This window comes from Malaclemys terrapin, chromosome 17 (assembly GCF_027887155.1).
Source record: "Malaclemys terrapin pileata isolate rMalTer1 chromosome 17, rMalTer1.hap1, whole genome shotgun sequence".
In the NCBI taxonomy this organism is placed as follows: Eukaryota; Metazoa; Chordata; order Testudines; family Emydidae; genus Malaclemys; species Malaclemys terrapin.
In genome coordinates this window covers 9,180,445-9,193,392 of record NC_071521.1, presented here as the reverse complement: position 1 = coordinate 9,193,392, position 12,948 = coordinate 9,180,445, and the positions used below count along the sequence as shown (strand labels likewise).

The window sequence follows — 12,948 nt, the reverse complement described above, 5'->3', positions numbered from 1 at the left end:
CAAGCACAGATCCAGGCCAAATTCTCTGCTGGTGCAAATGGCCCAGCTCCACTGACTTCAATGGAGCTGCATCAGTTTACACCAACAGATAATTTGACCTCTTTTCTCCCAGGAGACACTTGAAATGCCTGTTGCTGATATTTTAAAGGCCGGCTTTACGCTGAATGCCAGTGTTAAGTAGCTTTTTCTCCATAGTGGAAAGTCTGGTGGGCTCTTTTATTTTGTAGGATGTTTTGACTTTTCCAGTTCAATAGAGAGAAGTTCCCCGAGCACGTGCTGATGCTGTCGTGTGACTGGCGTAGCAAACCGAAGTGACGTATGTTAGCGAATTCCAGCTACTCCTCCAGCATGTGTTGGGGACAGATTGCTAAGCATCTCCCAGAGTAGCTCTTCTGTAGCCAGCAGCAATGCTAATCTAATTTGGATCAGCATCTGAAGCTGGGTGCCAAATTGGCTTGGATGATAGATAGAGAGATAAAAAAGCACATTTCAGAGATCTGAGGATTAACATATCAGAGCATGTGTGTGAGCACTGGGCTGTTGACACTTTTGCCTGCTTCATGTTCAGGGACGGCTCCAGGGTTTTGGCCGCCCCAAGCAGCCAAAAAAAAAAAAAAAAAAAAGCCGCGATCGCGATCTGCGGCGGCAATTTGTCGGAAGGTCCTTTGCTCCGAGCGGGAGTGAGGGAACCGTCTGCCCAGGGCACGTCCAGCTGTTCGGCGGCAATTTGGCGGACGGTCCCTCACTCCCGCTCGGAGCGAAGGACCTCCCTCCGAATTGCCGCCGCAGATCGCGATCGCAGCTTTTTCTTTTTTTTTTGGTTGGCTGCTTAGGGCAGCCAAAACCCTGGAGCCGGCCCTGCGTCCTCCGAATTGCCACCGAATAGCTGGATCTGCCGCCCCTCTCCGGAGTGGCCGCCCCAAGCACCTGCTTGCCAAGCTGGTGCCTGGAGCCGGCCCTGTTCATGTCGCTTATTGAGCAAATTTGTATATGTGACACTGCTGTAATTCAAATCCACTTCTAAATAATGTCGCTGGTTTGGATGTTGCCAGATTTGCTCACCTTATAAAAATCTCAGTCGCTGTGGTTTGGAGACAACACTTTCAAAGCCATGGAAACTAGCAAGCCATTTCTTTTTAGAAAGCAAGCGAGCGCGAGAGATGACACACCAGTTGTAGACCACAGCCACACTTTCAGCTGTAGCCATAGCTTCTGGGGGCCTTGGTTTTTGGACCTGTAGGCTCCAGATGGAAGTGTGTGTGTGCACAGCCTCTCTGAAAGTCAAGGCCCAAAGCATCCCCACTGGGCTCCTAAAAAATGGAGGCGCTTGCACCCAGTGGCCACTTTTGGAAACTGTTGGCCTTCAGGCCAAATCTTGCTCTCAGCTACAGGTGCATTAATAGGAAGGGAGCCGCATGACTATAAATGGGATGGGGTTGCACTGATGGAGCTGAGAGCAGAATTGGCCACCCTGAGTAGGAGCAGGCTAATAAGACTGGGAAGAGGGAGGTATTTTAGTGCATTCTTTGCTGCCCCCCCGAACAAGAGCAAAGTGCTTCCTGAACTGCAGCCAGCTAGTGGGCTGGATGGCTGGCCGTGCCCTCTAACCCAAACACCTTGCCCCCCTGAAGATATTTTGCACGGGGCCAGTAAGTTAGGCGGGCAGCTGTCTGAGAGCTCTCGAGCGCTCTGGAGAGTATATGTGTACCGTGGAGAGGAGACGTGCCACTCTCAGCCCGGCTTGTGCTTAGCACGAAGGCAGGATGTAACCCTTCCTGTACATTCAAACGTGTCTGCCCATGCAGCACAGGGCTGGTTTTGCCATCTAATATTTTACAAGCAGAATAATACAAATGTTTTCCCTGCATTTTTAGAAAGTTTCATGTTAAGAAATAAAAAAAAAGCCAACATAAATCACACCTTAAACCAGATGCTTTGGCTGCTGCCTGGGCCGCGTGTGCCTCCTCCCTGTGAGGAGGGCGAGAGCGGAAAACAGCTGCGTTGCACGGCCGGGGCTGTACATGGACTCTGCTGACCCTGTCCCGTTTCATTCTGTGCCCCGCTAGTGTTCGGCCAGGTGCGGTGAGAGGAGCGTGGTGACCAGGGACATCCGGTGCTCGGAAGATGAGAAACTGTGTGATGTGAACACCAAGCCGCCGGCTGAGAAGAACTGCACCGGGCCCCCCTGCGACCGGCAATGGACCGTGTCTGACTGGGGACCGGTGAGTGACCTCTGAGGGGGGAGGGTTGGGAAGGAAGGGAACAGTGGATCCTAGTTCGTTGATCATATTAGCTGTCTGTGAGCAGCTTGAGGAGAGAAGGAGACCATTGTAGGCCATGCTCTATTGTGTCATTTACAGTTCACAGGCCAAATTCTGCTCTCAGCTGCACAGCCAACCCCAGTGACCTCCGTGAAGCTGCGTGGGGACAGAGTTTCCCCTTCCCACCCCTGTTATCCTGACAAGAGTTGTGAGGTCTAATGGTTACAACAGGAGAGCAGGAATCTGGACCCCCGGGGTCTATTACCAGTACAGTCAGTGACCTTCTATGCCAGGGGTGGCCAACCTGAGCCTGAGAAGGAGCCAGAATTTACCAATGAACATTGCCAAAGAGCCTCAGTAATACATCAGCAGCCCCCATTAGCTCCCCGCCCCCCAGGCCTCCCCCCCACTGGCAGCTCCATCGATCAGCGCCTCCCCATCCCTCCCCGCACCTCCAGATCAGCTGTTTCGTGAGGTGCAGGAGACTGGGCAGGAGGAGGAGCGAGGGCACGGCAGGCTCAGGGGAGGGGGCGGGAAGGGGTGCAGTGGGGGCAGGGCCTGTGGCAGAGCCAGGGGTTGAGCAGTGAGCACCCCCCGGCACATTGGAAAGTTGGCGCCTGTAGCTCCAGCCCCGGAGTTGGTGCCTATACAAGGAGCCGCATCTTAACTTCTGAAGAGCCGCATGTGGCTCCGGAGCCACAGGTTGGCCACCCCTGTTCTATGCGACCGTGGGCTAGTCATCAGTGGAGAGACAGCAGGGCTACAGCTTTCCTTCTGTGCCCGTTTCCCCGACGGCAGGATGGCTTAGTAATACTTTGCACTTGCCATCTAGGGCCCCAACGCACTTTGCAAGGGCTCAGGCATCATTAGCTACATCTTACAGATGAGGAACCCGAGGTCCATGGTGGCAAAGTGATGTGCTGTGACCAAAGTCGAACAAACGCCCTGGTCTCCTGAGTCCAAATCCTCTCCTCTAACCACTAGACTATGCTGCCTCTCAGCAGTAATACACTGCCAGTGTCATACTTTCCTCACCGGCGAGCTGGGAGGATTAGTGTCGTGAGGATGGTAAGGGTACTCAGCACTGGAAATACTTCTCCTGCCACTACCCTTCTGGCTGGGGAGGGCAGGGGACAAGCATTCTGAACCCATCGGTGATGGAGGAGTCACTAGTAAGGGGCATGATCCAAACCTCTCCACCCAATGGCTGCGCATCCTTTCCTTTGAAGTGCTCCTCCTAGCCCAGCGTGCCCCAAGAGAGAGGGAAGGGGGGAGGTGGGGGGACACACAGTGTTTTAATGGCATGGACAGCAGCAGCGAGCCTGAGAACAGTCCCTCCCCGTTTGGTAGCACACATTGAAATGATTGGAGTGGTGCAACTCCAAATATAGTCATGTCCCATGAAGCAAGACAGTCGTGAATCAGGGCAATAAACTTCCTGAGTGCCGAGAAGCAGTGTCTACAGCATTAGCAAAGAAAAGAGGAGAGCGCTCCGAAACCCAACTGCTCCTTTTGTGTCAGGGTCTGGGAATATTCTTGCCATCTGAAAACTCTCAGTTAAGCTGACTTGGCACGGCTTCCCACTGTATGGGGATTATATTGAACTTGTTCTAGTTTGGAGATCTGGCCTTGGCAGAGACTTGCAGGCTTCCAGTAACATCCTCATCTCCAACGTGAGCAAAATACTGGCTGTAGAGTTCTTGCACCATCTCCTGTGAGCCAGTCCATTAAAGGGAGATGGAGTGTGTGAAGGGAGGTGATTACGGCTGTCATCACAGTCCTGGGCTTGGGGGGGGGAAAGGCTGCCAGCTCAAAGTTTGCAATCCACAAATGATTTGTTTTGCCCTTGGGCCCTTCTGGTCTGGAAGGAGAGACCCCAGGAGTCCGGTGTGGAAGTGCAGGTCCCAAGGCCAACAGACTGGCCCACATTCCCAGCCACTTCCTGCCTTCGTTAGGTCCATGTGGCTGAACGATTTCCAGGTCTGTGGAGGCCCTTATTTATACCACTTCCCACTAACTGCAACTACACTGACACCTGCTGTTATCGGCTGCTGTTCAGAGGATGAGAGGCAGCCAGTGGGCTTAGAGCCACTGCGGGGTGGGTGGAAAGCTCTATCCATCTCCCTGTCCCGCAGCGTCTTGCTCGAATAAACAGCTGAGCGGCTCTGTTCCAAAAAACAAAGGAATTTATGAGCCCTTTATGAGGCTCTTGTGCAGACTGACTCCTAGAGGGGGCAGGGTCCGCCAAGGGAAGGGGGAGAGCGTGCACCTAGGCTGTTCCTCACAGCACTTCCTTGGGTGGTGGCGAATGGCAGACGGTTTGGCCGGCCCCTGGGATGTGCCAAAGCTGGAAGGACGAGCAGTCGCGACACAAGATATTTTTTCCCCTCTTGCCGGCTCAAATGTACAAAACTAGCAAACCGCACATGAAAACCAACCCCCTGCAGCAGCCGATCTGAGTGCTTTTTGTCATGGAAACCCCTTGACAATGAATATGGGGCCTTCACTTCATCCTGCCTTTCCTTCGGCCACCTCCCTTCCCTGAACGTGCAGCAGACAAGAGCCAGGAAAACGATTACGCAGTGATGCCAGCCTCCTTTCTTTGCAGACTTTGGTCCAAATTCTAACCTCTGTTCCACAAGGGCCCTCCCATCAACCTGTGTAACTGAGAGCAGAACTCAGCCCTGGGAGATGAACAGGCGTGTGTTATTTATCGTGGGTCAGTTTGGGCAAACCAATGTCTGCCTATGGGTTGCTCACAAATTCTGTCCCTGACTAAGCTCTTCACCCTGTGTGATTGGCTGGTACCTAAGACACCTGGTGCCGTTTCTGCTCTCCAGTTAGTTGACTCTGAAACCCACTCAGTCCTTTGCAGATGGCAGTACAGATGCTCCAGATGTGAAATTTTAGGTGGACATGCATTCGCACAAGTGGCAGTGAAGTGGCCTCATTCTTCTGACCAAAAACTAGCTCACAGTGGAGGTCAATCAAAGGGCTTTGCAGATATCAGCAAAGAGAATTCACCATTTTCAGTCCAATCAATACATTTTGCGGGGGGGGTGGGGGGTAGTATTCACCCTGGTTCTATTCAATCAGGCAGTCAAGAGACATAGCGATGCTTTTGTAGTAATAATCTCCAGTTCCTTCCCCCCAGAATGATTGCCCTTTAAGAGCAGTGGTGAGCAGGGGCTATCTTACATGGTTGGGTCTGTCGTATTTAGGCGCGCTAGCTGTGGTCTCACCCTCTCTCTGTCTCGGTCATATCTGAGTGAGTGAGAACCTGTCAAGCTCCGCGTTCAGATCTATTGTTTTGGTTCCGCTTCAACTCTAAGTAAAGGAGGAATTCACTGGGGAGGGTTTTGGAAGGAGAGGAGCATCTTTGCTGCTGTTACTTTAGCGTGTTCTTTTGTTCGGCGTGAGTGGAAAAGGAGTGTGTCCCTCCCTACAGCCCGGCTGGTCTGTTTGTGAGACTGGCCAGAGGAAGTGATGTGGTGAACATAGATGAAATGATGTGGAGTGTGAGAGAGATGTCGCAATAGAGCAGGTTTTCTATCCCCATCGTTAAGAGCTCCTGGGTGTCTTACAAGTCCTAGCTCAATGGTCATTTAAGGGAAGTGGCTTGCTTAATCAATAGATCCAGGGGCAGTAGGGTGACTAGTTAAGTGACACAGACTTATCACCTCCCCACCTGGCAGCCAACATACCTTCCTCTGCTCAGTCTTACATCGGTGAGGCTCTTCGTTGGGAGATCTCTCATGCCACATGAGGCCTCCCCAGCACACAAGCCCTGGGGTGCAGGAATCTCCAGTGTACACGTGCAGAAAAGCATGGCCCTCCTTTGAGTTTACAGTCAGTTGGGTGTGCAAAAGCGGATGTGCAAACTTTGAGCGTGGCTTGTAGCTAGCTGAAAATTTGATCCACAGATTCAAGGCTCATTGTGCCTGTTTTTGCATTATCTCCCCCCCAGACCTTTCCATAGCTTCGATGTGATTTTTCCAGTTAAGTTAGGGGTGCACTGCCACTTCCTTGCACAAGTGAAGCCCATTGTTAAAATTGTAGAGGTTCTGATTCAGATCTGGATCCAGCACCAAACTTCCTCTTAGTTTAGGAGTGTTTTGATGCAGGGGTCAGGTTAAAGAGCATCTCTAAGGATCAGACCCTTGTTTTCCTGGCTGCAGCACAAAGGTCTCCCCCTGCAGGTGGATCCAAGCCTGAAATCCCTGCTCAGTTCTTCCTCAGGCAAAATTCCCTGGGACTTGACTGTTAGAGGACTTTAGCATTTTCCATCTGCTGCATGAAGGTGACAGGGTCTCTTATCCCTGGCTCAGTCACCTCTGGGTATAATCTTTGCTTGACATTGCCAAAGTTCATGCGATTCAAAACAACCTTCCACCCAACCCTCCCTCCCCCCAAAACGTTCTTAACAAAAAAAGGTGCTGTGTGGTTGTGTCACATGGACCTTGTTCCCAAGCTATTTTTATATAGATTTTGATTCATTGGCATTGTCTAAAAATAAGTGGTCTCCATGGCGACGGCTGCACTGTGGGATGTAGCGCATCTCCTTAAAGAACCGCAACAAAAGCCCATGGGAACTCTCGGTGTTTAAAATATAGCTTAAGACAATACCTGTGTGGGGTTCCTTTTATTTAAATGCAGGGGATATATTTATAACCATTTACCTTATTTTTCATGGTCTCTTTGAAAGCTGCCACCTGTTTCCTCTAATGCAGGCAAAACACTTGGCTTTCTCTATTCCCCTTATAGCCTCTCCCCTGCCAGTGAGACTTGAGTTTAGGGGTGACCAAACTCCATTTCCCAGGGATGCATTGACAGCCACATCCCTCATTTTGTGCCGTATTCCTGACTAGTCCCATTTTGTGCTGCTCAGTGAGCATGGGTGGCAGGGTCCAGCCCGTCATGGTCATATGCCATCGATGTCCTTAGGTTTTAAAAATAAATGGCTACCACCATAATATTTGGGGGCCTTTAACTCGGGGGCATACGTTGTTTCTTGGCTGAGATCACCAGCAATCAATGCAGGGGATTGTTTTCATACGGAAGGATGGTCTTGTGGTTAAGGCTCTGGGCTGGGACTCTGGGTCCAATAGCCAGTTCTGCCACAGACCCCCTGTGTGACTGGAAGCAAGTCACCTAAACTCTTTGGCCAAGATTTTGTGATTTTTTTTTTTTGGGTGCCCAACTTGAGATACCTTAAAGGGTCCCTGACTGTCAGAACACGCTGGGGAAACGAAGATGCGTCTCTTTGTCAGGCTTAGTCAAATTCCAGTTCCTAGTTAGCCTGAGGTAACTCATTCCATATTGTTAAGAGCTGCCCATAAGGCAGCTGATTTTGCCCAGTCAAAAATGTACACACACGGTCCCCGCCCCAAGGGACTTACACCTGAGGTCAGATTGAGACACACAGGAATCCCGCCCACTCCGCTGTGGCCCCGTCGAGATGACGGTCTCATGGAAGCCTTCCCAACAGCCAGGTGTTTGAAGAAGGGATCAGGGAGGAGCGGGGCCGCTCGCAGGAATGTGGGGTATTTGTACCCTCCCATTACTCATCAGCACCTCTCTGCTCTTTTTGTTTCAGTGCAGTGGCAGCTGCGGGCAAGGGAGGATGATCAGGCACGTGTACTGTAAAACCAGCGATGGCCGTGTGGTGCCAGAGTCCCAGTGCAACCTGGAGACCAAGCCGCTTGCTATCCACCCCTGCGGGGACAAGAACTGCCCTTCCCATTGGCTGGCACAGGACTGGGAACGGGTAAGAGCCAACCCACCTCGAGACGTGCCTGTTCCAACCAATGGGTGTGGCCGTCCCATCCATATGAGGGAGCGAGCCTCGGGAGGGAGGGTGCTGAAGGGGGTCTTGACTCCTGGGTCTGTTCCCCAACTTTGACCTGCTATGAAGCATATTCCCTGTCTGGACCTCAGGCTCCCCAAGTGGGGATAATACTAGAGAGCTCAAGTGCCTCAAATGGCCTCATTGCTAGGTCACTAGTGTGATTCCACCCCCTGCTCCCCCGTGGTGTTGGCAGTGGGTGGTGGAGGGCCTGTGTGGGATCCTGGGCAGACTGGTGGCCATTCGGGTGTGTTTTCCTCTCAGCTGTGGGGAATATGCCTGTGGACATCATTCACTTGGAGGCCAGGAGTGAGCCCAGGCTGGGAGCGCGGTGAGCTCCGGGCTCTTCTGTCTGAGGTCACACAACATTGGACGTCTCTCCGACGCTTCATTTTGGTCTCTCTCTCTGGCTGGCTTCTGTCCTTGGCAGTGCAACACCACGTGCGGCCGGGGGGTGAAGAAGAGGATAGTGCTGTGCCTGGAGATCGTCAACGGGAAAATCAAAACACGGAACCCCACCGACTGTGACGTCACCAAGAAACCCATAGAAGAAACCACCTGCTTTGAACGGCCTTGTTTCAAGTGGTACACGACTCCCTGGTCTGAGGTAAGGTGCAGCCTGTAGGAACTGGAATTGCTGAGGTCTAGGGTGTATTCTGGGGCAGCCGGGGATCTGATCAGAGCAGGGGACTAATGGATGGGGAGGCAGCAGCATCCTGGTGAGAAGTAGGGGAGTCCAGTGGATAGGGCACCAGATTACGTGCCAACAGATGTGGGTTCTGTTCCTGTCTCTGCTGCGTTAGCTTAGGCAGGTTATTTCCCCATTCTGTGCCTCAGTTTCCCGGTCAGTAAAATGAGGACAATGGCACTTGTGCACCTTTGTAAAGCGCCGTGAGCTCTGCCGCTGGGAAGCAGTAGCTGAGTGCTCAGTAACATCATTGCTGATGGGCACGCTGGCGGGAACCCTCAGCAGAGCCCGGCGGCTTACCTCACGGGGGGGGAAGAGGCAATCGTGTGGCCCTTCCTGTGCAGGGCACGTGGAAACGGCTCTTTCCGGAGCAGTAAAATGTTTTCAAACACTCACTCTGCTGACGGCTCAGTGGGGTTGATCACATGCCTGTTATGTTCATAGGACGCCAATCTCCGGGGTGGTCAATCTAGAGCTGTTCATGGGTGCTACATCCTCCCTTTCGCTAAAGATGCGGGGGAGGGGGGAGTCCCATTCCTTTGCAAGGCTGTTTGAATACGTGCACTGTGAATGAGTGACACCTGCTCACCAACACAGTAATCCTTGGAAAATGCGCCCCCCTCTCCCAGCTCTGCCCCCACCACGAAAGAGCCAGAACCTTGCCCTGCTCTGTCTGGCACGGCGAAGCCTGCGCACCTTAGGACGATGGTTCCAGTTTAGCTCACATGGCACAGCCGGTGATGGATCAGCCAGAGAGGCGTGGCGCGATTGCCAAGAGCTGATTAGGAGTTGGCTACTGGTGCCAAGGCAGCCTTAGCGGAGTGCGGGCCCTGCCAGGATGTAATCAGTCCTCTCTGTGCTTTTGGAGAACAGCAATGAAAAGAAGTGTTTGGGTTATTTTATTTTTGCAATCGCTTGTAGGAGTCTGGCTTAGTCTGCAGAGGCAGCCGTAGTAATTGTGTAATGGGACAGAGGAGGGAGCTGTAAAAGAGAAGGGGGAGATATTGGCAGAGAGTGGGGCTGGGAGAATTGGGGTCAGCACATGGCACTTGGAGCAGGAAAACACTTCCCGGTGTGCACTCTGCTGATGGAGCAGTGGAATAGGCAAAGATTTCCCTGTGTGGTACTGGGGAAAGCATTGCTGGTTTTGCTTGTAGCGTTGTTGCTGTCAAGTTGGTCCCAGGAGATGAGAGAGAAGGTGGGTGAGGTAATATCGCTAATTGGACCAACTTCTCTTGGAGGGAGGAATGAGCTTTCGAGCTTCACAGGGAAAGCGTGGCCCTTCCACCAATGGAAGTTGGTCCAATAAAAAATATGATCTCACCCACCTTGTCTCTTTGTCGATAGTTTTGGGGCAGTTCCCAGTGGGGAGAAATCTGCATCCCCATGTCGCTACTGCTAGTGTGAAGTCCCCCTCGCCTCTCTGCAAAGAGAGAGCACGGCCTGAATAGTGCATGGAGGAGGAGCTGACCTCTCGTGCCTAAAGATGGTCCCTACAGAGCAGGGTTGAGGCACGTAGGTAGGGGTCACTGCTGAGAAGCTTTGCCCTGTTACAGCCTGTCCTGTGATGAATGAGGGTGTACCAGTCACCGGGGCTAGTTCTCGGGCATGACATGTACGAAATCCCTAAATCTATCCCAGGAAATTGTGTAACAAGTCAACTCCCTAACCGCGTGAAAACTCAACCGTGGACCTGACTCTGGTTTCAACCACGTGTCAGGAGCAGCTGTAGGCCAACTCCTGTCTTGCAGTCGGTGGCCGGAATCCAGACCCCAAAAGCTGGGTCTGGCTGTGGGGGTTCCTGGCCCAACTGCCGCAGCTGAGCCTCCGTCCTGCCTCGCACAATAGCCGTGCATGGTGCTTCGAAGGCAAATCAATAACCACAGGCCCTTCAGAGGTCCGAACAGCTCGTTGAGTTTAGTTTTTAAAACCAGTCATTGGTGTAGTCTAGAATCAACACAGCAGCTCCCACTGCAATGCCAGCGTGACAACGCAGCCAAACGTCAGTAAACAGAGACAGGCCGTACTCAGGGTGGCGTTGGCTTTGCCACATCTGAACGAGGCCCACCGAGCCACGGGCCCTGTTTCGGCTGACATCCCAAAAACGGAGGGGACTGGGTCGTTGAGGGCTGGGTGTCACCCAGCGTGCTGTGCTGCTCCCCTTGGCTACACCAGCCCCAGGCATGAAACCGCCCTGTGCAGAGGGTCAAAGCAAGGCCTAGATGCTGCTAATGTGGGACATGAGTGATGCCCGGCTTTGCATGGCGGGGGGATGTCTGTGTTGTGCTGAGGGAAGGCGGGCAGGTTTTTGGATTGGTTTCGCAGCCACCAACGATTTGATTTAAAAGAAAACTGTTGCACCATGACAGGGTTACTTGATCCTTTCTGAAAGGAGAGCAGTGAATCGCTGTGCACCCCAAAAACAGGGCTCGTCAGTGTCTAGTCGAGGTTTTCAGTGCACAGCCCTTGGAGGCCTGCTGCCTCTGCCAACAATATCTCTGTCTCGCTCTGTTCCCCAGTGCACCAAAACCTGCGGCGTTGGCGTGAGAATGCGAGATGTGAAGTGCTACCAGGGCACAGATATTGTTCGTGGCTGTGACCCGCTTGTGAAGCCTGTTGGTAAACAAACCTGTGACTTGCAGCCCTGCCCTACTGAGCCACCAGGTGAGGAGAAAGAATCCAGATTGTGTTGCCAAGACAGGGTTTGGGGCCGTGTTTTCAATGCAAGCCAGTAAGGAACAGGAGCTAGACTAAGGCCTTGTCTACATGGGAAAGTTTTTACCATTTATACAGACTATACCTTTATACAGGCTAAACCAATATGGGTACACAGGTATCGTTATACTGGTCTAACCCCTGTGGGGACACAGTCTGCTCTAGGAGTGGCCGTTATTGGTTCACTTATGTTGCGTAGGAAGAGGCTTAAGCTAAACTGGAATAAGCCATTTTCACACTACTACTTCCCAGGTGCATTGATCCTCCGAGGTGCTGAGCACCCTCCACGCCAGTCCTGTGGCACTTTTCGTAAGAGCAGAAATCTGGCCAACATGTTACTTCCCTTCATTGGTACATAGTGCTCGGGGCACTTGTCATATGCCTCGTAGCTGCCCTCCACCCCAGAGATGGCTGCTTTTCAGTGGCAATGTATGTGTATTGTTTGTACAGTGATTTGGGACCTATGCATGCATCTTGATTCATGAGGACCACTAGCTACTGTGCAATTAGATGCAGCAGAGGCCGTATGGCTTTGGGACAGAGCACAGGCCTGGGACCCAGGACACTTGGGTTCTATTCTTGGCTCTGCACTGGGCTGCTGGGTGATGTTGGGCAAGTCACGGCAAGGCTCTGTGCCTCAGTTTCCCTATCTTTAAAATGTGGATGATGATACTGACCTTTGTAAAGTGCTTTGAAATTTACTGACAAATGACGCTGTCTACAGAGTTTTTCTGGATTTATTAATTTAAATTTGGGGGGGGGGGGTTGTTTTAGCTATTTTTGAGTGTACTGTAGATAGCAATAATCGGGGGGTTTTGGGGCTGTTTGTATAAACACATAGTACTGTTTCAAACAATACTACATTAAAGTGCACTAGGGCACATTCAGAGCACACCGGCAGGGTCTACATGGACCAATTAATGCATAACACATTAGCACACTTTAGAACTCATATCCCTGTAGACTCCACTACTGCTCCCTGTAGACAAGCCCTTCAATACAAACTAGGGTGCAGAGACAGCCCCTTTATAAACAAATTGCACTGGGAAAGGGGTGAGGTCAACACAAACTGAGTCACCGTTTCCAGTGTTTTTCTGGTGTTTATTGGTTAAATACCAGTTTCAATTTTTTGTACCAGGGGTGTTTTATAGAGGTTGATCAGTTACATCAGAAGTCCAAGCTGTATACGAGTAGTATTATTATATTGTATTTTTTCCAATGGAAAAAAAATCTGCATTCAGCCCAGCAAACGCGTAATGGTGGCAGGTGCCTATGAGTGTCTGGATAAATTGGCCTCACACATGCTATTCCTGCAGACGGCCGTGTTAAGTTAAGGGGTGCCTTTCAAAGGAATAAAACTCTGGCCTGAAGACAAAAGCTAACTGTGCGCAAGCTAACTCTGGTAGCATGCGTCTCTGTGAATTCCCACTAACGTTCGA

At 51.7% G+C, this 12,948-nt stretch overlaps 1 protein-coding gene across 5 annotated transcripts in view; it reads left to right on the top strand.

Moving 5' to 3' along the window:
• The window catches only part of ADAMTSL2 (ADAMTS like 2), a 106,103-nt gene that overhangs the window by 91,379 nt on the left and 1,776 nt on the right, over positions 1 to 12,948 (top strand). For all 5 annotated transcript variants that reach the window (XM_054007064.1, XM_054007065.1, XM_054007066.1 and 2 more), the window contains 4 exons: positions 2,067 to 2,222; positions 7,858 to 8,028; positions 8,537 to 8,713; positions 11,314 to 11,458. In XM_054007064.1, coding sequence (XP_053863039.1) covers positions 2,067 to 2,222; positions 7,858 to 8,028; positions 8,537 to 8,713; positions 11,314 to 11,458 — 649 coding nt within the window. The remainder of the gene's footprint in view (positions 1 to 2,066; positions 2,223 to 7,857; positions 8,029 to 8,536; positions 8,714 to 11,313; positions 11,459 to 12,948) is intronic.